Raw genomic sequence first — 26,815 nt, 5'->3', positions numbered from 1 at the left:
TACTCAGTGAGCCCCCCTCCCCTCCTCTCCTGCCCCGAACGCAATATGGCGCTTCCCAGGTGCTCCGTTAACCTGCAGTGCCCTGTCCCCCCGAGCCGCTGGCATCCTTCAGCGCGCACGGCTCCTCAAGGCTGCCATCCCCTGCAGTGTTGCCCACCCTGTGCGTGCCTAGGAAACTCCAGCACTACATGCAGCACGAACGCTGATTGAGGCAGTGTGTTTGTTTGATTCGGTTTTGTTTTGTTTTTACTTTTTAATAGGACAGAATTTCACACTTTTTCATTCTTATTCATTCATCAAGCCCAATTTTAGAGGGGCAGAGAGTGAAGAGGCGGTCCCGTGAACGTATCGTCGTATTCCTTCTGTGCAGCCGCGCTGCATGAATTTTCCAGGGCGAGCGCTGGCCACTGGCTCGGTCACAGTTTCGGTTCACCCCGCGCTGAAGGCTGACAATATGGATTGAATATTTCATCATGCTCCGTTTTCAGCACGGACCGGTGGACTATGGATTTTGCGCAAGGGGGGGGGGAGTAAAGCTCTTTAAGTGAGCATTAGAAAGTAAGCAGTTCGGTCAAACTGCTGATTTGCGTTAATCAAACGCGCCACCCGCAAAAGAGCTGACGGAACACGCACCTCGCGTGACCTCTTGCATAAGTGAAAAAGAGGGGCTAAAAACTCTCGCGCTGAAATCTCTTAACAAGCACGGCACAGTTTAAGGATTTACTTCCGAACTACTTTCACATTGGCAGAGGTCCACGATGCCCCAGTCGCGGAGGCTCGGATGACAGCCAATCAGAGGCTGTGTCCGTTTCGACTCCGCCGGCTTTCGGAACGAGCCGGTGATGCTGCGCGCGAGGAAAAGGGAGGAGGGGAGGAAGCGCGAGGGGGAGAGGCGAGCGACGCTCGCAACAACAGTTTCTGCGCTGCATCCAAAGGATACGCATCTAAAACCCCGGACTACCATCGACTGCTCGCCACTGCGGTGAGTCTGACAGGGGCTTTTTTTGCTGCTTATTTGTTTGTTTTGCGCCTAAATTATTAACCAGTTCTGCACTTTAGAACCGAATCCACTATGCAGTTGGAGGAGATACCGTTCACCGTAGCCTAACGTGACTTTTATTCGTCCGCGATGCTGTTGTTGCTGTGTGGGCTGCGAGGTATTGTGGAACACGCCGTCTATTAAACTGATAAAGTACCAATAAGTTGTATTCGGCTATGTTTGATCGCAGTTGGCTACTCCTCGGAAGTTTTAATTTTATGTTACATAGACATATGATGGGTACCTAACTGGAGGATATATTGTGAGACTATGTTGGATTTTCGGGATTATGGAATATATAAATAAACTAGTCATCATTTTAAGAGTTTACGTCGATGTGTCACTTTACGTCGCTTAGTTGCACATATACCACATTTAACACGCTGTATGTAGGTAAATATGCCTTCTTTCATGCGTGTTTAAAGTTTTTTTGCTGACTGCGAAGGCAGGAAGTAACTCTTCCTTTGGCAGAGATGATAAAGAATAACATTTGCGACGGCTCACTGTTACATGCACCGTGTAGTTCTGTGGAACTGCTGCAACCTTTCATTTTAGTCCGTTTGTAACGAGGCCCACATATCCCCGGTCTTCCTTTCATACAGAGATACAGTTGTACAGAATTAGGCCTATAAATCGATGAGAGGCCCTGCAATATCTCGCAGTTATATCTGTCTAATCTTGCCTTTGTGTCGTCGTAATTCTATGATAGACCAAGTTTGTTTAATCAACGCAGAAAACGTTCGTGCACCCGGTGAATTGTACAACACATGCACAGTATACCTGTCGATTTGAAGATGAAGCTGTCAATGGCTAATAAAGAGGTAAATGATAATGAATCGATCATTCGTGGTTACGCAATATAAAACGTTCCTCAGATTATACTGTGCGTCAAATCGTTATATTATTATCATCCCCTTTTTTATGGTGAACACTTTTGGCATATCTACTGTCACGTATCTACAGTATGTCTTATCCCATGTTTGCGTTTTATCGTCTAACTACTGGAAGGTCCGATTTGTGGGCCTCAAGACCTGATGTGATCCTTTACATACTTGTGAAGAAAGAAACAGCGCAAAATGTTAAGTGTTGAACAGAACAGCTACAGTTGATATAATGAATGTCCGCCTGGACACAAATGAACACGGTTAAAGTTCATTCAGCACTGTTAATTCAACACTTGGGGATTTTGAATGTTGGTTTGCAGCGAGTATATCATTGTTTCCAGCATGTCAGCTTTTAAAATGTTTATATGTAAAATAACTGACTGGAGACTAAAGAAGCATGCATGATTTTGCACTCATTGTGTGTGTGTGTGTGTGTGTGTGTGTGTGTGTGTGTGTGTGTGTGTGTGTGTGTTTGTGTGTGTGTGTAAGGGAGAGAGAGAGAGAGAGAGAGCGAGAGAGCGCTCCCATAAGATCTTTACACTTATGTTTTGAATTTGGACAATTGACCATAATGATCTTTATCAATCTAAAATGGCCATTTAATAAAAAGAAGATGATCTACTTTCATTCACTCACTTTTGATATGAAAGAGACAAGACACCTTGAGTAACGTTTCAATTAATTTTTTATGACATGTGACAGTACTTGGTTCATACTTTTCTGACTATAGCATGTAGATGTTAAGCACTCTGCCATTCTGGAGACCTGAACTGCTCAGGACCTCACCATGCAAATTGTACATATCTTTAAAATAAATAAATAGAAACTGTGTGCATTTTCAAACCGATGTATTTACTTCTTTAGTTTTCCTTGTTCTATTTCAAACGGTTGGAAGAATCAGTCATCCAGGCTAAAAGAATGTCTGTATGCAAATGCTCCCAGTACTTTTGTATGCTAATTAGATCAGTGCCCGTTGTCACCTGACATGACAATAGCCTACAGTCAGCTGTGTTTGCTGCAGAAGATGGAATTGGATAGCACTGATTAGCAGACGCCTGTAATTAATTTCACCCCAGAGTGATTTATGAAGCCATGTGTAGTGCCATTACGTCACTAATGGAATTTTTCATGGTTGTTGCAATGTCAAAGAAGAGCACTTTGAGATAGCAATAAATGAGTGGCCCAACACACTGGCAGCCATTTCAAAGAAACAGCGACGTTCCTACAGCTAGAGTTTCAAACGGAATTTTCCAGGGTTTCGGTGTGTTGGTGTGACTTTTGGAAATGGCGCTTGACTAAAAGTGTTTCCGAATATTATTGAAAACATGGGTGCTGATTGTATGTTGCCTGTCTATCAGTTTCTGGCAATATTTAGTAATTCTCCACCTCACAGAAGGCCATGATAGGATTTGCTGAGTGGCGGTGGGTGGTTGTTATCATTGGGCTCACAAACAAGTGGCAGTTTGTTTCATTCAGGAAGCTGAAATCTTTGCAAGAGCCCATGGCCCAGGCCAGACACTCCCACTAAAAACATTACTTAGGATGTTTGTTTGTTTGTTTGTTTGTTTGTTTTCTTGCTCTGCTTTTTGGGGAGGAGGTGCGGATATCTCTAACACTCTCTAATTTTTTTGGACAGACAGAACAGATGCCACATCTATTATTTTTGCATTTTAAGACACATGACAATGGCTGGCCCTGTTCCTTTCATCTGCAGCATCCCTACAGGAAAGCTCGCACAGAGTCCAAAGGGTTTGGACACGCTCCATCCTGCTCACATCGCACGGTGAGCGAAGAGACAGGGCAGATCACAGTCGAGTAGGAGAAAAATGGCATTGATGATGAAAAACAAACTTAAAACGGAATTCTAAATGCATAATGAATATTTCTGCCATTCCGGGCCTGCGTATTGGAACATATAAGGGTAGGGCCAGCTTTCTTTGTGAATAGTGTAGCCTGGACAAATAGGAATACTGATTGTAGGGAGTGGGAGGGTCATGGTGCCAGCCAGCCAGGTCAGAAAGTCTTCTGCATCTCGGTCAGCTTTAACGCGATTTGGTCACCAAACATGCGACACGGGCGACCTCAGAGGCGCTGGGTTTTACATGGAAATTGCCGTGACCCCCGGACAGCGTCGCCGATTAAGGGCCAAGCCGGTCCAGCCATCCCACGTGTTTCGTGCGTGTGAAGAAAAGCCTGGCTTCACTCCTCCTGCGCAGCCCCCTCCCCGAGGTTACGAGGCAAACAGGAAACCCCCAACCGTAGCCAAATTATCACGGAAGGCACCTTGATCCTGTCACCTCAAGATTGATCGCCGAGGCGGGCAGAGGCTGCTTTCTCCTCACGGATAGTTTGATTTATGGCGGAAAGGCTCGGGACCGGGCAGAGGAGCCGAGCCGAGTCTGAAGCGATCCGCCCGGGCGGCTGCGGGTTCGAACGAATACGCCGCCTCCGGACGTCCAAGACTTCCTGGGTCTACCCGAGCCATCCGCTTCTTCTCAAGGAAGCTCAAGCTCTCTAGGTCCTCATATGCTTACCATGTTTAACATTACAGACAAAGCCAGGATTGTTAGAAAAGCCTGACTATAGGTTTATCACACACACTATCCTGCAGTACTGTAATGAAAACAGCATTTAAAAAAAAAATCTCATCTCTTATTATCTCACTGATATTTGACTTCTCCACACTTTAATCCTCTGGCAACCAGAGTTATTCTTTTTAGTTTTAATGAATATACTTGTCTGTACTTAGTATTATATGAATCATTTTAATTACTAATATATTAATTACAACAAGCTTTTTCATGTCTCTTGCAAAAGATAAAAAAGTATGTAATGAAATATCCCCATGAAAACAATCTCACATAAACAATCTCACGTAGCCAACTGCGTATTTGCATATATAGAAGTTTGTGGTAGACCAGTGCCAAGTTTGGAATGTATGCAAGTATTTACTCTCAAAGCTGCAGCTGTGAAAAGGCAAATTTCCAGTTCTGTTCGTTTCCCATTCAGTCTCAACTGACAAAGGCCTAGCCTAATGGCATTATCTTAAGATTGCCTCCCTCCTGGCTTTGATCTGTCAATTGATTGCTCTCTCTGACTGCACGAGTCAGCTCAAGCTGAGAGTGGATGAGCGGCACGTGGCACGACTGAATAGCGAATCTCACCAAGCCTGTGACACCTCACCCAGTGCCGTGCAGTGGTGAATCTCAAAGGGTATCGGGTGAACCCTACGTACAACAGGCCAGATTTCGCCAAAAAAAAAAAAAACGTAGAGGAAAGGAAGTGCTTATTGCTGCGAAATCCCAGTTAAACGAGGTCCTTACGGTACAGCACTCTGTATATCTTCGCTTGAACTGTTCCCCTCAAGCCGTGTCTGCTATCAGCGACAGAAAGATGCCTCGCGCACTGACAGCCGCCGGAGGCTGGTTGCCGTGGCGGAGACGGGAGCGCAGCTGCGCGGAGGTCACACGGCTCCACCCACACGCGTCGGCGGGCCGGGCCACTCGCGCTCCTATTTCAGCGGATGAGCTCGGGCCCTGGCAGAACAAACGCGTTTCTTTTGTACGCGAGGTGGCAAGGCAAGGACGAACTAATAACCCGAAAAGTCCAGGATCAGCGCGTTCAGCTCTCCCACAGAACATCAGAGCCTGACAACTGCGGCTGAGCCACGGAACGGGGGACAGGAGAACAGGACAAAACAGTGTAATCAAGATCTGTTAACCTCCCTTCTGGATTTGCCTCCAACAACCCTGGCACATTTTATTTCTAGAAATTTCCCAAATGCTGCCATAGGCTTTCATTTATTTGTAGCTGTAGAGCTCTGGGGTTTTTATTTCTATTTCTTTAGTTGTTAATGTCAATAAATGCCATTATCGATTAATTTTGTTGATACATGTTTTTCTTTCCTCTCTCTCTCTCTCTCTCTCTCTCTCTCTCTCTCTCTCTCTCTCTCTCTCTTCTGGAGCTTAAACTGTAAGGCACAAAATCAAAATGTCAGACTATATTGTGATTGCAATCAAGATGACTTTGCGTGACCTTTTAAAATGAAAGCATTGTTACTTTGTTAAAAAAAACACATACAGTCTTAAAGGGTGTAAAAAAACAAGAGCTATAGACTTTCACTATTCCAGAGGTACTACTTAAAGTGCAAGCTTTCCCATTCAGGTATCCCCAACCAAATCCTCTCCCATAAACTGAAGTATATTCCTACGCAGGAATAGTTATGGAGATGCCACTCTGACGTGCAGGCCTGCTGTGATTACCAAAGTGAAGTTCCAAACTTCCGAGATGGGTCAGAGTCTTCGGATGAGTTAATGGCACTGTCAGACTGCCGAAGTCCTGCGGGAAACGCACGCAATAAATATCAACGATGACCCGTGAAAAGTTTACCCTGACTTTGACTACGTCAACAACTCTATTAGCAGGGTGCAGTCCTGATTTGCGTATTTGTCAGTGGGGTGGAAGTTGACAAGCAAGCGCGCAATACACAAATAAACGTGCACTCTCACACACACACACACACACACGCACACACACACACACACACACACACACACACACAGAGAGAGGCACATTTGCATTGCAATAGGGGAACTGCATTCTGGCGCAGAAGCACGGTGCTGAGGGGAAGCCGCTGACCCGAGAGCTCCCACAGAGACGAAAGCGTCGGTTCTCATGGGGGTCTCCCACACCTCCCCCCACCCCTACTCAGACATTCCCAAACAAACAACCCACAATACAGCCTCTGGATAACAGGGGAAGCGCACCAGTGGGCTTGCACACGCTCAACCACACACAGGTTAACAGGGGCTTCGCGGTTCCTGTTTGAACAGCACTGACAGACAATGGCAGTGTACGGGCTCCGACTGCGGTTGGCCCCTAGTCACTGTGGTAGGGCCCCTCGCGCGTATGAATGCCACGCACCTGAATGGGCACTTTGGGAACGCCGGATTTTAGCACATAGGGTGGAATTCTTTTGTTTCCGTTCGCCAGGCGGTGGGCGTGCACTTTAAAAAGCGAGCTCTTTCAGACCACTTCACAGGCCAAGCAGAAGAAACAGTCACAGCGTCATTCACGCACCCCATTACGGCTTCTTGCGTTGGGTAATTAAGCGGTCCCATCTGGCCCAGGCAACACTCCCTGACACTAATTCTATTAGCGCATGTGACCGTCCCGTTGAGCAAAAAAAAGAAAAAAGAAGAAAGAAGAAGGAGGGAGCATCTCAAACATTCTAATCCATTACCTCCACAACATGTTGTGGAGGAGATTAGCGGGGGAGGGGGACTTGTGGGACCCTTGCGTCTGTTCGGAGACCAGGACCAGGCCACAGGATTACGCCTCGTATGGGCTGGCAGTGTGGCGCACCAGCAGTCGCACGCTCCGGGCTTCGTTCCACCTTCAACAAGTGGTCATAAGCGCAGAATTAGCAATGTACCGCTAGCGCGACGGGAACACGCGTCCCCAGACCCCGCCAGAAGTAGGTCCCCCCCACCACCACCGACTTCATCGGGCCTCTGCAGATGGGGTGTAACCGTGAAGGGGATGGCGGCAGGCCGGTACGAACAGGTGTGGGAAATGGACAGTAGTTCCACCGTGGTAAACTGATGACCAAGGTGAGTAAATCAATCACCATTCTCTAGAAGCAACGCAGTAGAAATGATACCTTAGCATCCCTAAACCCAGCTGTCTAGACAGCTTTTTCCCCCCCAAACAGACAGATCGATGCGTATCGATCGCCCCCAGCGCCCTGGGGGAATGACACAGGATTGGCTGCCTGGCCAGCAAGTCCATGGAATGGAAACAGGATCGGCCCGGCTCTGCTCGAGCGTGGCACCCCGAGTCAATTGACTCCACCTGATCCTCCCCTTGCCCGGCGCTCGGCATTGAGAGAGAGGGGCCGGCCGCCATCCAGCATGGCACGCCTGTCTCTGTGCGTGACGCATGAGCGTGATGAGACAGGACCCCACCTGCAGCCCCTGCGTTTTCGTTTTGAGGGCTAGCCAACGTGGCCAGCATGACAACCTTCGGGCGGGGGGGAGGGGGGGGGGACAACATCCGTATATCAATACAAGGTAATCAAACATCAAACTAAGCCACGTTATCACGTGGGATCAGGCATACAAAACACGGCTGGCCTATTTAAGAGGCATGGCGCCCCGGCGCACTAGCTGACGGGCGATATTCCAGCGCGTTATTCATTATGTGGGAAGACTGAGAGGCAGCGTGCGCGGTGCTAGCCGGCCCCATCATGCCTAGCCCCCTCACCCCCACCCCCTCCTCCGCTGCGCCTCCCACAGCAGGGCTCGTTACCTGTCGCCACCCGTGGCTGACATTCTCCTTCTCCCGCTCCTAATTGCCCCCACGGGACTCTTGGGGGAGCGGCGTGGCTGTCTGCCGCAGAGGGCAGCGCCGTGGAACTCTCTCTCTCGCACGCACGCGCGCACCCCCCTCGATTCCCTGCGTCCTCCACAGGTGTCGCTGCTCTTCACCACCCCCACCACCACCACCCACAACATCCATCCACCCCAACTGTCTTCTTCTCTCCTGTCAGTCCCCGTAACCTCTCTGGGCCAGCCCTTCTCGGCTGTTCCCGAGAGACACGGAGGGGACCGTGTCTTTGAGGGGGAATAAAAACAAGGCATTTATAAAAGACACACAAAAAAAATGAATCGGCTGATGTCTCAAGGTCAGACGACATGCTAAGTTGTCTGGAAACAAAAGCAGTCTAAGTGGAGACACAGGATAGGCCACCCTTACTAATTAGCTTGTGATACGGATATGAAAATACATTTATTGTTATCGTAACTTGCCAAAGCATGTGTAGTTAGGACATAAAGCCCAGGTACCTACTCAGCATGCACTAGAGACCGATCTGATTCTCTCTGTGTGCTTAGTTTAGTACCACAAAAACATCCCAACATCTAGCTGACTAACCCCCCCCCCCGGCCCCTCCCACCACAACTGTGTCAGAGGATTTGCCAGGTCATAGAGTTGTGCAAAATGGCTCCCTGGGTTTGACTAATGTGTTCACCAAGCCCTTTCTCTGGAGTTTGGACCCCAAGAAATCCATAAAGACCGGCCTCCACAAACTAGGGCTGCGCGACACGGGAGAGCCTGCATCTCCTTTATCTTTCTTTGTTACCCACATACACACACACACATACACACGCACAAATGCACACAGCCAATTGCACACATATGCATCGTAGGGGTCCCATGGTACATTCGAGCTCATCTGCTTTGACAGCGGAATCAATACTACCCAGTATCCATTGTTAACTTATTCAATTAAGCCAATTCATAAAGCTGAGCAAAATGGAGAGCTCAGCGGAGAGATGCCGCCGATTGGCAGGCGTACTGAGGCAGCAGACAAGCAGCACCGTACCGCCTTTTCAGCACAATCCGTGGCCCGACGCCGTCGCCTCCCTCCGACGCCCCCCTCCCTTTCCTAGACACGGGGAGACCCTCTCTCGCCCCGTATCGATGGGCCGACGCATGCAAATGTCACTGGCAATATGGTAAATCAAAATCCAAAAGGCACTTAAACGCGGTCCACAGCGGCGAGGGCTGTCTGCCCTCCACAGCCTACCCACCGCAATCACATTTGCAATCCACTCGATAAAGAGGGCCAGCGATTGGCCGGCGGGCAGCAGACGGGGCTTATGATTGATGCGGTCACGGGAAGCGCGGTGATTGCCGATCATTATATGGCGACGGGATGCTTTTGTCTCTACGTTTTCCAATCCACGGGTCACCATGGTGGGACCACGCTGTTCTCCCATTGCCCACCGATAAAACTGTCCCCCCCATTACCGCGAAACATTTCTGTGGCCACATGAGGGTTTTTTGGCGTTTTTTTTTTTTTTTTTCCTAACTCGATTGCTACGTAAGTGTTTCGGTCTTTAGAAGCAGGACAGTTAGAGTGGACTAGCATTGATTAATTGATAATAGATTTGCAAGAGCCATTGGCTTGCTGCACAGAGTTTTTTGGAGTCAGAAGCTAATGGCTTTTGTGTGTATGTTGTGGGGGTGGGGGGTTTCTGATTATCAGAGTTATCACACTCCTGCTAACCAGCCTTCTGCAAAACCAGAGCCTTAAGCGCACTATTTTGCACTCTCTAAATTATGGGATACCAATTATATAGATATCAGCGCCTGAGTCTCTACAAAGTCTCTACGAAGGCCCAATTGCCATCATATTTTTCCAAGCGATATCTTTTAATTAGCAGATGGTTGTCATCTCCAGCCTCTAATTAAAAAAAAAGTAAAGGATTCCCACCGGTTGTTGGCCGGTCCAGTCTGAGGCCTTCATTATAGATTGACTTTCTCTGGTTTTACAGGTACCGTGTGCCTGCCGCCAGCCGCCAGCGAAGCGGACTATGAAGGTGGCCGCCGCCTGCACTGGACGAGGCTTGAACCTGGGCAGATAGGACCAACGACAGTTGCGGACGACGGTGGGGCCAGCCAGGATGAGGACTTGGGCCATGTTTCTGTTATGGGTGTGTGCATGGGCGGCCCGGAGCGCGCACGCCCGGGCACTTCCCGAAGGGACGCTCGGCGAGGAGGGGACCGGGCGGCGGAGGCCGGAAGGAGGTGAGGAGACTCTGAGGCGCTCCAGAAGGGGCTGGATGTGGAAGCAGTTCTTTCTGCAGGAGGAGTACACCGGCACGGATTACCAGTATATCGGCAAGGTAGGACATGGCCTGCAGCCGGCCCCTTCACCTTTTCTCATTCACGCCGATGTGCTGAGAGACTCATGGGACGCGCAGACGGTGGTCGTTCCCGTAGTTGTTTTGATGGTTCAGGGAATTCATATGACCCAGCAAATATGAAAAATTCTGGTCAAACAGGTCAGTCTTTACCATGTTGCATAAAGCATTCTCCATTATGTTTTATCCTGTTGCAATATATTGTACATTGCGACCGCTGTATGTTGTTGCTTTGATACCTTAAAACTCTCAACTCAACCTTTCCATCAGTTTACAGTGGTTTATGTAGGTAGATTTTTGATGATGGGCAGATGGGAGCAATTGATAACAAGGTTGAAGATAAGCGAAGAGTTTTTTCCGAGCCTGATCAAGTGCAGGTGTGTTTTAAATGTCACTATCCAATTTGTAAGAACACCAAGAATGTGAAGGCTCCTGCAAGCGTCCCCCATCTAGGGAACATTCGGAAGCAATGGCAGATGGTACAGCCTTACCATAGCAAGGCGTTGAATTTTTCATCGGTGTGCCAATACTGTATTTCCCACTGTATGCGAGTATCCTTGTTTCATTACGGGAGCTGATACGGCTCCGGATAGGATCGGAATAATGAAAAGTCGGTGGAGAGCGCTGGGAGTTTCATCATCTTTCTCTGTCCTCTGTCTCTCCGCTGTCTGCCCTTAATAACGAGTGGTGCGAGAGATGAAACGCGTGGGCTCAGGGAGACAGTAGCGCTCTCCCACACCGGCTCCTGCCAGGTCGGAGACAAGGAGCAGGGAGACAGCAGGAGCCAAATCCTTCCCGCCGCATTTCCAGCCCTCACCAACACGAGGGGTCTGGACAAAGGATCAAAGATTAGAATACATGATTAAAAACAACCCTTCAGCGCCATTGCACAGGGTCTGTCTTGCTTTGCTGAGGGCCTTTGCACAGCAGGGCGTTCGGGGGGGGTGAGTGGAGGGGGTGACGTGAGGGCAGGCCAGATTCCGCACGAGACTCAGCCTCGAGTATGCGCCAGGAAGGAGATTAGAGAGGTGGATTGCGCACCCTCTCCAAGCCGGGAAAGACCCCTTCTCTTACAGAGCTGTGGGCCGTTCGAAAACCGGAATGCCATTCCAGAGTGGGAACAGGGCAATGCAAAAAGGACCACTGTCTGAGCACACACTCAGATTTGCCAACATGCTGCCTTTTTAATGTGCCCTCACCACAACGTTCCGGTTCGAGAAGAGCAGGGGTGACGCATTCTATGACAGTGTTATTAATGCCAGAAGACCCACTTAAAGAACGTGAGCACCAGAGCGGCCCACTCAGACTGTGGAGATAATGCAGTATCAGTCCTCCTTCTCTGTCCTCAGAGGCCATTGTTGACAGCAATCAGGTCCAGGTTTTTAACACGCAGAAGTAAAAGGGCTCCCTCTCTCAAACTGCTGGCGTGAATGTCATGACTCTGGAGGGTGAGGCAGCTTTCAAACACCCCCTCTCTAGGGATGTGAGGGAAAGCGCTGTTTGATTTCGCTCATGAAATTCATGGGAAAAGGGTCTGCTCCAGACAGAGATAGCAGGTGGGAATGGCTCTCTTTGTAATGAATATGTATTCACCTTAATTGCATATTTGATGTTCCTTACTTTCATGTGATAAGCAATCAGATTTCAATTTTCCGCAGCCTCATTTTCCCATATTGCCCTGCAGTACCCGCAGATAGCAGACTTCCTTTTTTCTTTTTTGTAATTTAAGTGTATTCTGTTGTTTCCTATAAGAACAGCTGCCTCGGAAACAAGTTCCAGAATCCTGAACGTAATACACATTCTAAGGAGCGTTATCAACCAAAGGCAGATGCCAAAGGCAGAGGGTGTCTGACGAACTGCCTCAACGGCCTTTTCTTTCCCAGCTCCACTCCGATATGGACCGGGGAGACGGCACCGTGATGTATGTGCTCACGGGCGAAGGAGCCGGCACGATATTTGTGATTGACGCCACCTCGGGCGACCTGCATGCCACGCGCAGCCTGGACCGCGAGGAGAAGGCGTCCTACATACTCCGGGCCCAGGCGGTCGACAAGAGGAATGGCGTCCCCCTGGAACCCGAGACGGAGTTCATCGTCAAGCTCCACGACATCAATGACAATGAGCCCAAGTTCGAGAAGGAGGTTTACATGGCCAGTGTGCCCGAGAGGTCACATATCGGTATGGCCCTTCCCGCCACGGACGTGTTTATATGCAGCAGATACAGTTTATATTTGCAAACAGATTTACTGCTTCTCATGTCAGAGAATATTTTGAGTCTATATTCTAATTATATTTCTGTTCACTCCTTGTAACCTACCTGACACAGCCTTGTCTTCCTTTTGTTGAACCACAACAAAGGAACAAGTCATTAAGTGTAATTTATGTGCTGTTAATGTTTATGTACAAACACACTGCATCTATGACAGGTAGTGACATCTGCACTGGAGTTGTTTGTTTGGGTAAAATCACTTACTTTCTGCGATTTCTCTTTTTTCAGGCACTTCAGTTACTCAGGTCACAGCCCACGACGCCGACGACGAGATGTTCGGGATGAGTGCCAAACTGGTGTACAGCATTAGCCAGGGCCACCCATACTTCTCAGTGGAGCCCAACACAGGTCAGGGCATCCGCAGCTGTGCCATTATACCATTAACAGACTGAAGAACACAGAGAAAGATAAACAGCGCACGCGACACAGGCAACGCAGACGCGCAGAGACGGTGAAACACAAGGAGAGACAATTAAAGATGGCAAGAACGAGAGAACGACAGTAGTTCGGCAACGCAAAAGGCAGTCATTACGTCCCGCAACGCGCGAGCACCGGAGGCCAGCAGACTTGCGCCGCTTGTTTAATCATGCTAATGTGCACCCTGGAACATCTCCAGTGGGGTCCTTTTTTTTTTTTTTTTTTAAACAAAGGCAAAATCTCGGCCCAAAAGCTTGCGTGGCAGATTAGCGCGCGGTTTAACACCGATACAGGTTAGCCAGGATGTGACACAAATGACGATGTAGAGGATCGCATAGCCGTCCTAGAAGAGCTTAGGGCTGCCGGGGGGGGCACACACGTTCATCAGGATCCGCGGTTAATCTGACAAGAGTTAGCGGCATTGAGAACAACAGTAATGCACGCGTGATTCAGCGCAGGAGTTATCGGCTTCGCTTGGCTTTTCCTGTGCTCCTGTGGACGTGCACGGTTCAGACGCACCGTCCACGCCTGTGGTACCTTTACAGCCGGTCGCCCGCACCCTTACATTTTCTGCATTCGCCATGAGTGCTAGTTTTTTGCCGCCACATAACAAAGAGGTTTTTCAGAGAGGAGGCGAGTGCTAGCTGAAGCAGAACACCATCATCTGTCTCCCGTCTATTTCCGAGAGCCGGGTCCAAAGCGGCGGGTCTGAAGGAAGCCCGCTTGTGCTTTATATGCCTTTATCCTGCCGCTGGGTTAAACTCGCCCACGCCGGGGCTGCGCCGATGCTTGGTACCACCCCGTACCCGAGAGCGCTGCGCCGTTCTGGCAGCTGCTATGGAAACGTCTGCCACTACGTCCCCAAGGAGCACCGTGGGCCTTCAGTCACCAGCCTCAGCTAGAACAGACACGGCTTTAATCTGTCTCGGTAGCACACAGTGTTCAGCATCGCATCGCTCGCCGCATCCTCCATCAGCAACCACGACTTACACAGTGCATGCCGCACCTCCAAAGAATAACCAGAAAATAACTGAAAATCCCCCAAACCGTGTGTGTTCCCCACAGGTATCATCCGGACAGCGCTGGGGCCATCAGATATGGACCGGGAGCAGAGGGAGCAATACCAGGTGGTGATCGAGGCCAAGGACATGGCGGGCCAGCGGGGAGGCCTAACGGGCATCACCACGGTCAACATCACCCTGACCGATGTCAACGACAACCCCCCCCAGTTCTCCCAGAGTAAGTCCGCACAACACACACTGGGGTTTTGCGAAGGCTCTTTAGTCTTGCTTTAGTTTACCTATTTTCTGTCCGTATGTGCTTTTCTAAACGAGTGATTAAGGAGTCACGCAGATACTGCTAAATCATTTTGATCAATCGCTGGCTCTGTGTTTTAGCAAACCCAGCACAAATCAAACACAATGGGTCATTTTAGTGAACCTGCTGATATAGGACAACGCTAGTGGTACAGATATGGGATTCAATCCAATATCAATTTATTACTTTTTGGTACATTTTGATTAATACAAGCATCAGAACGCATGATGGGTGTGCTCGGGATCACAGAGGGTGCGGGGGTGCAGGGGGGCATTGACTAGGGGAAGCTGGCATTCCGGTTTCCGCAGAGCGCATCGGGTCAGGGTGATAATGCTGATCACAATGGACAGAACAAGCATAGCCCAATTATTCCTCAATATCTTTTCCCTACCTCTAACCCCCCCCCACCCCCACCCCCGTGGTCCTCTGCCCTCAGGTGTTTATCAGTTCAGCGTCCCTGAGCTAGCCCCGGCCGGGGCCGTGGCGGGCCGGGTGCGAGCCCTGGACGCCGACATCGGCAGGAATGCCGAGATGGACTACACCGTGGTCGGCGGCGACGGCCTGGACGCGTTCGACATAGCCACGGACGGGCGAACCCAGGAGGGAGTCCTCACCGTCAAGAAGGTAAGCGACTCCATGGCAACCTTTGCCAGCCTTTAGAGGAGTTGCAGGCCATTGAAGAAGGGCGGCCCTTAACCACCCGCCCTCGCGCTGCAGGTCCTGGACTACGAGCGGAAGAAGTCGTACACGCTGCAGCTGCAGGTGCGCAACACACACCCGGACCCGCGCTACGTCAGCGTGGACTCCAAGGACCTGGCCATGGTGCGCATCAGCGTGGAGGACGTGGACGAGCCGCCCCGCTTCGAGCGGCCCAGCTACGTCCTGGAGGTGAAGGAGGATGCCGCCGTGGGGACCACCGTGAGCTCCGTCAGCGCCGCTGACCCAGACATCCGCCGCGTCCCCGTCAAGTAAGCGGCCCCAAGCTCCGACCGCCCCGCCCGGCCCTATGCCCAGGTCCCCTCCCACAGCTGCAGTGTGCTAGCCCCCTGGTCTCAGTGACCTGAGATACTGTCAAATCATTTTGAGCTCTGTGTGTTTTGGCAAATACAATACAAACACAATGGGTCATATTTGTCAAGCGTTTTAAAGTAAAACTGCTGATGTAGAACATCAGTTGTGTTACCAGAGAAGACCTAATCCCAAATCAGTTTTTTTTTGTTGTTGTTTGTTTTTGTTTTTTTTTACATTTTGGTCATTAATACATACAAGCATCACAAAAATTGGTTAGTTTGTTTCAGTTGCGTACTCCACCTGATTTGAGAACGTGATCTCCTCTGCGACTTTCACAACCATGTCAGTACTTTAACCTCTTTATGGAATCTTTTGAAGTGTACATGCAGAATAATAATAGCTGGCTAATTATAATTATTATCATTATTGTTATTGCTATTATTATTTATGTCTGCTGTTTTCTGTGAGATGAATGTTATCTACATGCAGCATTTTCACAGTAATCTCGTGTGCATTAATGTGAGTGTTGACTCAGCAGCGTGCGCAAGCATCCGTCCTCATCGATCCCGAGACCTCTGCCTGCACAGCTTCACTTTGCGCCCCGCAGCCTGTCACAGTCGCCCGACAGCGTGCCCGTGCCGCGCGCTACTTCAAATCGAAAGGTCCCTTGATTGCAGGCACTCGTCGAGATAATCGTAATAGGCTTCCTTTATAAGAATAAACGAGGATATTATCGCTGTCCAGTGCTGGCCAACGACGAAGGCGATGCGGGCTCGCCGCTCCAATAAACGAGCCCTTCGTCTTCCTCGCCTCCGGAGACGGCGGTAAATAAGTGCAAAGCGCGGAAGCGCAATTAAAGCGCCTTGGCAGACAGAGAGTGGGACTCGGGGGCTTGTAATTATCAGAAAGGCACCAGGGCGGGTGGGCATACACGGGAGCCATGTCCCTGCCGGAGATCAGGACGATAATTAGCAAATTGAGCAGTCCCCCTGAATGATTGAGTCTGAAGGAGCAATATTGTGAGCGCCTGCTGAGATGAGAACAATTGGGCACAGGGCATGAGTGGCCTTCAGCCTCTGTGTTTGCGCACGTGTGTGCAAGTGTGTGCGTGCATGCGTGCGTGCGTGTGTGTGTGTGTGCGTACGTGCGTGTGTGTGTGTGTTTGTTTCACTGATTCTCAGAGCCTTAACGTGATTAATATATGATTGCTGTGTGATTGCTCCGTAATTAAAGTATTTAACTACAATCCTGATTAATTTTTACTTTTTGGAGTATTGTAATATAGCACATTACGTCATACTCCTATATATTTGGGAGAAAGGCAATCTGCTTTTTACTTGTTACTGGTGGTGGTGGGGAGGTTCATTATGTTCTCATGTTGGTGCTACGTGGGTTTATGTGAGACCAAAAATATCATCAAAAGAACATCGCCTAACAAACTTAACTTCCTGTGTTCCTAGATACTGTTTTATCTGAGTAAGTATAGTACAGTTCTGGAAGTATCAGGACTTCATCGACCTGCCACATTTTTACTAAAGTTGGGTTATTTATTTGTTGCTTTTACTTCAGTATGTGGAACTTCAGTATGCATAGCGAGCAGATCATCAGACAGGCCTGGCTTTAAACCCCAGGTGGGCAAACGTGTTCTGCCCACCCAACCAAAGAGCCAGTATGACAGAGGGCACTGTGACTGAGATGGGCACTCAGGATGGTAACCGTGCATACGTGAGCAGGCTCCTCGGTCAGGCGATCGGGGCATGCATGCGAGAGCCCCGACCTAAGCGGAGCGCAGATGCGTGTTCTGGCGTGACCCCGGATAAGGGTGGAGGGATGCGAGGGACACGCTGGACGGGTGGAGCAGACAGGTGTGCTCCCCGAGGAGCACGAAGGAGAGGGCCGAGCAACAGCGATTCCGAAGGGTAAACGCATGCTCTGCCATGCCGAGTTGCATCTGAATGCACGTTTGCATCCCAGACGGCACGGGTCCAAAGGTGGGCACGGTCACCACGCCCTGGCTTTGTCACCGTATGGTCGAGCCGGCTCTAACCAGCTCTCCCTAAGCCCGGTGAAAATCTCCCGCAACGAATCAACGTCAGCTGTGTTCGTGCCAAGCGGAATTTAAATGAGCACTGGAGGAGTTAATTCAACTTCGCAGTTGTTCGTTTAACACGGGGGAATTCAACACGAAGCCTGATTGTTCATTTCACATGCACCACCATGGCTACATCACTCCATAGTTAAGAGTATTGATTCAGTGAAAGGTGTCGTTTCCAGGTACACAATCGATCGGCACACAGACGTGGACCGGATCTTTAACGTGCATTCCGGGAACGGGTCTATATTCCTGCAGAAACCTCTCGACCGAGAGGACCTTGCATGGCATAACATCTCTGTGATCGCGGCGGAATTCAGTAAGTCACGCACACACTCAGGTCCCACCTTGATGTTCATTTCAAGATTTCTCTGCCCTAATCCATGTCTCAGAAGATGAAAAAGCGGGGTATCTGGCTCCAGCCTGGCCCAAAGTCAGCCATAAGTTCTGGCCCGGACCCAAAGCCGTAGCTGGTTGTGAGTCAAGATCTGAACAAGGATCTTTTGGAGTTTATACCAAAGTACTGAACACCGAAGAAACACACTACTGACTGACTAGATCCTTTGCCATTAGAATGATCTGTCACTTAAGACATAATATCGCATGATACAATCCAGTTACGTTACTTAGTTGCATGTAGGATTTCAATAATGGTTTTGATGTTTAGTTGCTGTTACTTATTGAGCTGTAGTATCGTATGAGATGATATGATATGACATGGCCATTCAATATTTTTAGTATAATCACAGTAGATGCATAGGCTTTGAGCTTTGTGCTCGTATAATGTTATTTTGAGCAAGCAAAACAACAAGTTTATTTCACTGTCCGTATGGTAATATTGAAGAGAGTGGTGCTCACACTTGACACTCAGCGTTCAATCACGTTTATTTCACGATGGGGTGAGACAGAAGCTCGAATCCTCTGACGCTAGCCTTCCTCGGGGCGCGCTGCATCTCTAGTCTGACCCCGTGGTGACTGGGAATATTAAGTTTGCCGGCCATTATCTTCACTGTAGTTCAGGGAATGCGGAGGTCTTAGGAACCCACGATCTTGGAAGAATGTTTAAGGTGGTGTTTTAACTTGGTATTCAAGGGAAGCCTTTCCCAAACGTTGCTGTTCAGCAGCACAGAGAAATGACAGCATACCTGCTAGCTGGCCTTCCCTTTTAAGAGTTTGCTAATTCGCTTATTAGTGTTGTTATATGATAAATGGGAGTTTTTCTATGCAACGTGCACATATATTATTTCCTGAGCTAGTTAACTGTATTATGTCAAGCAAGTGAATTTATTGAATATTGCTTAGAGTATCTGGAGTCTATTGTCATCTTAGCTTGAAAAAAAACTGCATGTTAGTGCTAGCAACATGATCCTAACTGCAGGTTTACATTTTTAAAATATTTGACTCTGTCTCCTTTATATACAAAACGAAATTACAACTTATTTGCAGCGCAAATACTGTCTGGCCGTCAAGCTTGTTTTAACTGGCCTGTGCCTGACGTTCCCATGCACTGCCAATTTGGCGTGCCGCATTCTAAAGGACTCCCTTCTGTTTCCGGCAGACAACCCCCAGCAGACGAGCAGAGTGCCCGTGTACATCCGCGTACTGGACGTCAACGATAACGCCCCCACGCTGGCCTCCGTTTACGAGACCTTTGTGTGCGAAAACGGCAAGGCCGGTCAGGTAAAGGGCCACCCAAATAGACAGTTAAGCTTTTTTTGGTGAACGTGTCAATTTTGGTGCAAGATTGGCAGGAACTGGATCACCTCAACCCGTTGGCCACTGGGCCAGCGTGTCAGCCTAAAGCAGGCGCGAGTGTTGGAACACTGTGTGACCTCTGTGGGACTCTGTGCCCCCCTCAGGTGATGACAAAGATCAGTGATGAGTATTTCTCCTCTGCGGATTAGACACCGGGTCCTTTTTTTGTCATGCCTGATGAGATTATGTGTCACGGTAGATGACAGAGGCTGTCACTTACCACAGGCACTTTATAATAACTGTCCACCTCTCCTCCGGTGCCTGACATCGCACGCCATACCTGCTATCCATCATCACATGGCTCGCTGACCCGTCCACTGGGCAACGGCCCCCAGAAACACTCCTCCACCAAGAGACCTGCAAATGCACTTTTCACTGTGCCATTATTCCTACCAGTCGCCCAGACGCGCCGCAGCTGATTCAGACTTCAAGTCTGGCTAAAATGAAAAATTATGTAATTAAACAGTCATTTGATGGTAATGATTGAACACAGCATCATGCATTTTGCTTGTGCATAAAATGGAAGCTGATTAGGGCCCACCGCATGCATGGGAGTGCGCGCGCATGTTTTTCTTCCCACTGATCAGGCTAGCCGTACCACCTAGGGGAAGGTAAGCAAGCCAGTGGTGGCAGGAGCCAGGCCAGTTGCTATGCCCAACAGGCAGAAACCCGCCTAGCACCGGAGGACTGCTGATTCAATTTTAGACCCAGCTTTCTGCTGATGTGGCCCGCAGCGAGACGTTTAACCTCGAATCGCCCTTGGTGGCCTCACGAGACAACCCTGAGCTCTGTCGCCGAGCTGTCTACTCCTTCCTGATGAACTCACTGTGCAAGTGTATGCGCGTGTGAGCAGTTGTAGGAGTTGAGATTGTAGGAGTTGAGACTGAATATTTCACTGCATTTTCTGATTTGTTTACTTTTGTGGGAAAAAACTATTGTCCTGACTCATCATACTCTATTTGTGTTTACTTTTTGTATATATATATATATATAGACACAAATTTTATATATATATATATATATATATATATATATATATATATATATATATATATATATTTATTTTATTTTTTTTTTCCCCCCAAACCATTTGACTAAACTCAGCAAGTAGCTGAATAGAATGTGTGTGTGTGTGTCTGTGTAAGTGTGTGCGTGCTGCTCCATGCGTAAAGAAAATGTTTGTCGATGGTTTGTGTCAGAAAATCCAAACAATAACCGCGGTGGATCCGGATGAGCCGCCAGGGGGACACCGATTCTACTTCAGCCTGGCGCCAGAGAGCTCCGTGAGGGCCAACTTCTCTGTGCGAGACAATGACGGTGAGTGGCCTGTCCAGGACAATCACCCTACAGTGGCTCCGCCCCCTCGGCTTTGCACACTTAGCCCCGCCTACTCGGCTTACAGCCTGTACCCGCTTCAGTTTGCCCTGTCTGCCCACCTCCTCTTCCACAGACAACACCGCCAGCATCCTCACCCGCCGCACAGGCTTCCGGCGGACACAGCAGAGTGCGCACGCAGTCGCCGTGGTGATCTCGGATGCCACCTTCCCCATGCGCAGCAGCACGGGCACGCTGACGGTGCGCGTGTGCACGTGCGACCACAGTGGCAACATGGAGGCATGCGGCGCAGAAGCCCTGGGGGGAGCAGCAGGCCTCAGCACCGGGGCGCTCGTGGCCATCCTGCTCTGCATCCTCATTCTTCTCCGTGAGTGGCCCGGCACGCCGCACAACCCCAACCCCTCCGGCCAGAGTTTAGCCCCAGTGTACCGACACTTTCGCCAACAATTGGTATCATATGACAAAGTTAATCGTTTGGACAACCTGCCTGCTATTTAATCTTATGAAATTGAAATATAATCTAAGTGTAGCCAAAGGTTATGAATGCAGAACCATCCGACTACTGGTGTCGATCAGCACTTTTCCTCGTGGTCTTTCTTTAGCCCTGCCCCTGATCGCACACACCTCATCCTGCTAATCCGTACTTTCTCCAGACCTTGATTGGTTGGATCAGATGTTTGATGTAGGCAGACCTTGCGTTAGATGCAGACAGGAACTGAACTCTGCAGGAAGAGGGCTCTGACCACTGGTATAGACCCAGGCGCATGCTTTACGTCAGTGGAAATGGACTGACAAGGCCATCGCCTTTCTGTGCAAAACTAATAATTGTTAGGTAAATGGTTTTAATCATGCCCATGGACTTGCAAATTACAGGTAACATTTTTTTTTTTTACATCTAGTGAAGAAATCACTCAACTTCATTCTATAAACGACCGCAGGCAGTGAGAACAGACTCATTAATTAAGAGATAAGGTGCATAGTAAATAAAGAAGCAGTTAATGAGTTTGGCAGATAACTAGTATGAGGTCATCTGATCTACAGATAAGGAAATAAATGAGGGGTTCTTACACATCTAGCAATTTACTAGTTTGCTTGTGAAGCTAAACATAGCTAAAAATGATCCTGAAATACGATGACCACAGCACCGTTCGATCCGCTGTCACCAAGGCTACTGTCGCATCAGAGACATATCGAAGGCACAGCCCTGATGCTTTGCATTGTTGCTATGGTAATCAAAAATCCCCCCTCCATCCCCACCCCCTCCAAGTATTCCCATAAGAACCCCAGTCAAAATACCACGTCCTCCTTGGGCCGAACCCACCGTTTCTATGGTTTTAGCAGTCTGATCATTGCTCGCTCTCTCTGTCTCCAGATCTGTTGGTGCCGTGTCTGAGTACTCATCCATCCTTCAGTTTCCCTTCAGGGAGACGGTGCTTCCTGCCCGTCAGTCTGCGCCTCTCTCTGCTCGCGCATTAGATTAATTACTTTTCCGGTGGTCGGAAACGTGCACATCTGGCCTGAATGCAAAATGTGAACAGGGGGAGAGAAGATCTCGCACGCCTAAACGGTCCATGTGATTCGTATGCTCATTGTTAGCCCTTGAATCAGGACTCCGAAGAACAATGACTAGATTTCAAAATTAAATCCGTCTTAAATTAATTCAACAAAAAAGTGCAATATTATCGCTTTGCATTGCGGAGCAAAATTTTTGCCAATTGTTGAAAGCACTTGTGCCTACGTTTAATCAGACCGCTCTTAGCAGGGAAGTGTGCCCCAGCCCTTTGGATACTCAGTCAGCTCATTCTCAGCGATATTAAATAAGCCCTATTTTATGCGTCTGTGCGGTGCCCCTTACTAAAGGCGCATGCGGTAGCACTACCTGCCTCTTTACTCTTTACCGGTTCTCCAGCCCAGGTGACAGGCCATCGTGCACACGGAGGGCATAATTGTTGAAATTGTTGAATTGTTGCCACGCACAGTGCCTGCCTGTTCCGAAGCTGCGAGGAAAGATTAAATCTCCTCTCTCCCGAAACCCTCCACGTTCCGTTTTTTTTTTTTTTTCCCCTTGTCGTCCGTGTCTGTCTCTTTCTCGACACCACTGGTATTCAGATCTAGCGTTCGAATGTAATTCCAGGGGCTTTTTCTCCTAATCAGGGCCGGTTAACTGGGCAGCCTGTGCAGGAGACTGACCACTGTGGCTTCAAAAAAGGAACGATGCAGAAGTCGGTGAAGTGGGAAAACCCCGCCGCGGGTCCGCATTCTTCTCCTTGGTGCTCGCCTGTTATCTGCCGCAATAACCACAAGCTTCTCGCTCTCTCCCCAGTGATCGTGGTGTTGTTCGCCGCGATGAAGCGCCAAAAGAAAAAGGAGCCCCTGATCATGTCCAAGGAGGACGTGCGAGACAACGTGGTCAGCTACAACGACGAGGGCGGTGGCGAGGAGGACACGCAGGCCTTCGACATCGGCGCACTGCGCCACCCGGAGGCCATGGAGGAGTGCAGCAAACTGCGGCGAGACATCCTCCCCTCGGAGCCGCTGTATGCGCCGGCCGTCACGCGACGGGCCGCTGCGCCGGCCCGGGATGATGGTGACGTGCGGGACTTCATCAGCCAGCGAGTGCAGGAGCACGACGGAAGTCCCGCGGCGCCGCCCTACGATTCCCTGGCCACATACGCCTACGAGGGTAGTGGCTCTGTGGCCGAGTCGCTCAGCTCGTTGGGCTCGGCCTCGTCCAACGGAGCCCACGACTACAACTACCTCAGCGAGTGGGGTCCGCGCTTCCGCAAGCTGGCCGACATGTACGGGGGGGACGACGATGACTGGGACTCCTAACAGAGCCGTGGCGCCATCCCCCGAGCGCGGAGCGTGCAGACGGAGCTCCACACTAACAAAGTGCCCTTGTCTTCAGACCCCAACTCTGTCCGACACACAGGCAGTCACCCCGCGGGACCAGTCTGTTGACCGTTTACTCTGCAAGGCTAAAGCATTAAGGAGTGCAAGAGAACTCCACGTGGACTTGCGTCGGCTCCTCCTCTGCGCGTAATTCTCTGGGAGGAAGGTTATCGCTGTGTGGCATATTTTTTGGATAATCCGACTTTTATTGGCAAAGCGCGCCACGCTCCTCGGCCATGTTACTTTTCGTATTGCTGCCAATGTCCTTTAGAAAACGCCCACTATACGTTTTCAGAACTCCGTCCTGAGAAACGCTGCCGAAAGCAGTTTAGCAGCGGCGAGAGGTCGCATCACTTGAAAAGCCTTTGGAAGCCAGCGTGAAGTGAATTGGCTAGCGAGCTGCCACCAAAGCTTTACCGACATCTCCACGAGCGTGTCTGGAAGTAACACGAAAGCGATGTGGTCTCCTCTCCACCAGGCCGCGGCGTGTGGCAAGCAGCTCACAAACGTTCTCTATATAAGTGTTAGCGGCTGTGTGTTTGAGATCACAGTTTAGCTCTTTAACGTCAATCATGTGCTCATTTTTTACTTTTTTTAAATCTGTTCGTACATAGTGCTTCAAGAGCAGACCGTGCTTCAAGAATTTTTATTGGGGGGGGGGGGTAGTTGATGATTGGTGCTGGTTTTCATCATCCACTGGAAAAAATGCCAGAAGCATCCAATCATCTACTCATTATAAACACTAAATGTGGTTTACTTGGATTTATGCTGCATTTTGGCACATGTCTGCCTGAACTGTTCCAAATTTGTATCCCCCCCTCGCAAGACAAACATATTTACGTGCTCACCTAATGACTTGTGCCGAAACCAAACATCCATACGTTTTTTTCTCCCACTTTTACTGCTCAGACAAGTGGAACTAACTTATCTTATTCAAATATCTAAGCAAAAGAAAAAAAAAACCATCAGATACAGTATGCTCTGCCAAAACAGTAGGATAAAGGTTTGGAGATGCATATGGTTGCCATGCATTTAATTTATGAAAGACAAGGTCAAAAAGCTAGGAGTGTTTTCCACACCTATGCTCTCTAATAAATTTGTTCCTCTGCCAATCCTCTGCTCTTCAAAGAAACTATCGGCCGCCATTGTAAGTAATGAAACACAGGTGATTCATCCCCTCTGTGAATGATAATCACAGCAGTCTGACGGTGAGGTATGACCGGGATGTTAAAATAAATCACCGCCCTGTTATTTTGCCCTCTCTGCCAGCCGCAAAATGAGTCTGGAATTGCATCCACCACCTCAGTTATCGAGGGGGATGAAAAGATGAAAATATACATATGATTGAACTGGGCTTGCAGCAGTGCAAGGGCAGGTAAATATTTGTGTTTTAGGCGTGCGCAGCATACAGATTTTACATCCAATATTCCTGTGCTTTGTCAGTGATGTAAAAATGACGCTAACTTGTAAAAACGTGGTTCTATGAAACAGTGCATTGTTGCAGTGGATTGGGAAACTAGGCGATGTCCATGTACTACTTTGCTTTAAATCTTGTGATATTTTGTACTAAATATTTATATTACATAACATAATGACTAAATATTCTTGAAATATGTTTGTCCAATATTACCATTTTAAATGTGTTTTGGAGGTGTGCAACTTTAAAAAGTGAACCCATTGCAGTTCATACGATGTACAAATGGATTACTTTCATTACAATAAATGTTCTCTTTTTACAGAACGTCTGTGAGATAAGTTCATTTTTGCTGAGACGCATGTTCAGTAGGCCGTCGAGAAATTAAAGCACCTGCACTAAACCGAGGTCACCGTGAGCCGCCTGACCAAACCCAACTAATCAGGTCGCGCGTTTCCAGTGTCTGCAGGATGGATTAATCATTAAACTTGGGTGTATGATTGAAAACAGCTTAGGTTTGTATGGCCTCGGCATCAACCCGCTATCACTCCTCGATATGACTGAAACATGATTCTCCACGGGTCTGATTTCCATGGCCGCCACTGGAAGCTTCGCCCGGGCCGGCTGCCTGTCACAGAATGTCAGCTAATTAGACCAATCTATAATTGAGATCTCGGTGCTTGCTACTGGATTTGAGGCGCGGGGAAGGGGGATTCGGGTTTAAATTGATCGGGGGATCAGCCGTCGCGAGGCAGATGGTGACATTTCACACGACGCCCATTTTAACTCAATCGCCCCCGACATGGCGAGCGCACAGCAAATATGTATGGTGGCACCGGCTTCGCATGGCAACCGCCTGGCTTTCTGTACAAATGTATTAAGGGCTTAATTTGAGGGCATGCTGCCTGTGGTCCGAGGAACGCCGTGTGATTCGGAGGCAAAGCATCTCCCAACTCCACTGCCCTTGATTTGAGTCATCAGCTGGAGCCCTCACACTCAAGCCTCCCTCAAGGGGCCCTTTCCTGTAGATTTGCTATCCTGCCTTTACACACGACTTGGCTGACAGAGTGACCAGCCTGCTGAGCTAATTGCTCGGAAATTGCAAAAACCCGGACCAGGTTTGGGATTTGAAGGCCGGGACTGAGCGACAGGGGGCTGGAGGTTTCACAAAGAAAGCAGTGCCTGTGGTGTACTCTGAGGAAGACATTTCGGAGCAGAACTCTTAACTCGTGCTGAAGGGTCCTGAGTCAATTACTAACTTTCTTCTCTTTTTTTTTAAACTGTTTTAAAAACTAATACACTATTTTTACTGAGTTGATGCAAAGTACATTATGCAACAATGACAGAAATTAGCTTTTTAGCATAAATAAATAAATAAATATACTCCCAAGAACTGCATTTCAACATCCTGTTCACTCACAGTTTGAATTCTTTTTTAAACAGCAGTCATTACTACCGACATAAAGTTGCAAACAATATTGATGACTATTAATCACACTAAATATAATTATATTTAGTGATTATTATTTTTATATTTTTCTATAAAGTGCAGATTAAGAGGTGATGAATAAGATTTCTGAATCACTGTGGAAAAAATGACATTGCTCCTTTAAAAAAGTCATTTTTCCAACGATTCTTCTTCACAGTGTGAAACTATTATACTGACTCCTAATAGCCCAGAT

The 26,815-nt window shown here is 48.8% G+C and overlaps 1 protein-coding gene across 1 annotated transcript; it reads left to right on the top strand.

Annotated features, from left to right (window-relative positions):
• Positions 1–851: 851 nt before the first annotated feature.
• Positions 852–25,460, top strand: cdh6 (cadherin 6). The gene is made up of 12 exons (XM_035528341.2): positions 852–982; positions 10,263–10,613; positions 12,515–12,809; positions 13,129–13,248; positions 14,383–14,556; positions 15,071–15,258; positions 15,352–15,602; positions 17,920–18,056; positions 19,296–19,417; positions 20,692–20,809; positions 20,943–21,194; positions 23,151–25,460. Exons 2-12 carry the CDS (start codon positions 10,392–10,394, stop codon positions 23,657–23,659), a joined length of 2,388 nt encoding a protein of 795 aa, XP_035384234.2. The 5' UTR covers positions 852–982; positions 10,263–10,391; the 3' UTR covers positions 23,660–25,460.
• Positions 25,461–26,815: the final 1,355 nt, after the last annotated feature.

Source organism: Electrophorus electricus, chromosome 11 (genome assembly GCF_041902795.1).
Source record: "Electrophorus electricus isolate QZ-2024a chromosome 11, ASM4190279v1, whole genome shotgun sequence".
Classification (NCBI taxonomy): Eukaryota; Metazoa; Chordata; class Actinopteri; order Gymnotiformes; family Gymnotidae; genus Electrophorus; species Electrophorus electricus.
The sequence above is the reverse complement of the archived record's forward strand: the minus strand, read 5'-3'. Positions and strand labels throughout refer to the sequence as shown.

Bases quoted from the DNA above. Each gene is read 5' to 3' on its own strand.
- cdh6 (XM_035528341.2), top strand. From the start codon at position 10,392: ATGAGGACTTGGGCCATGTTTCTGTTATGGGTGTGTGCATGGGCGGCC. The intron at 15,259-15,351 runs GTAAGCGACTCC...CTCGCGCTGCAG, and splicing joins GAGTCCTCACCGTCAAGAAG to GTCCTGGACTACGAGCGGAA. The intron at 15,603-17,919 runs GTAAGCGGCCCC...TGTCGTTTCCAG, and splicing joins ATCCGCCGCGTCCCCGTCAA to GTACACAATCGATCGGCACA.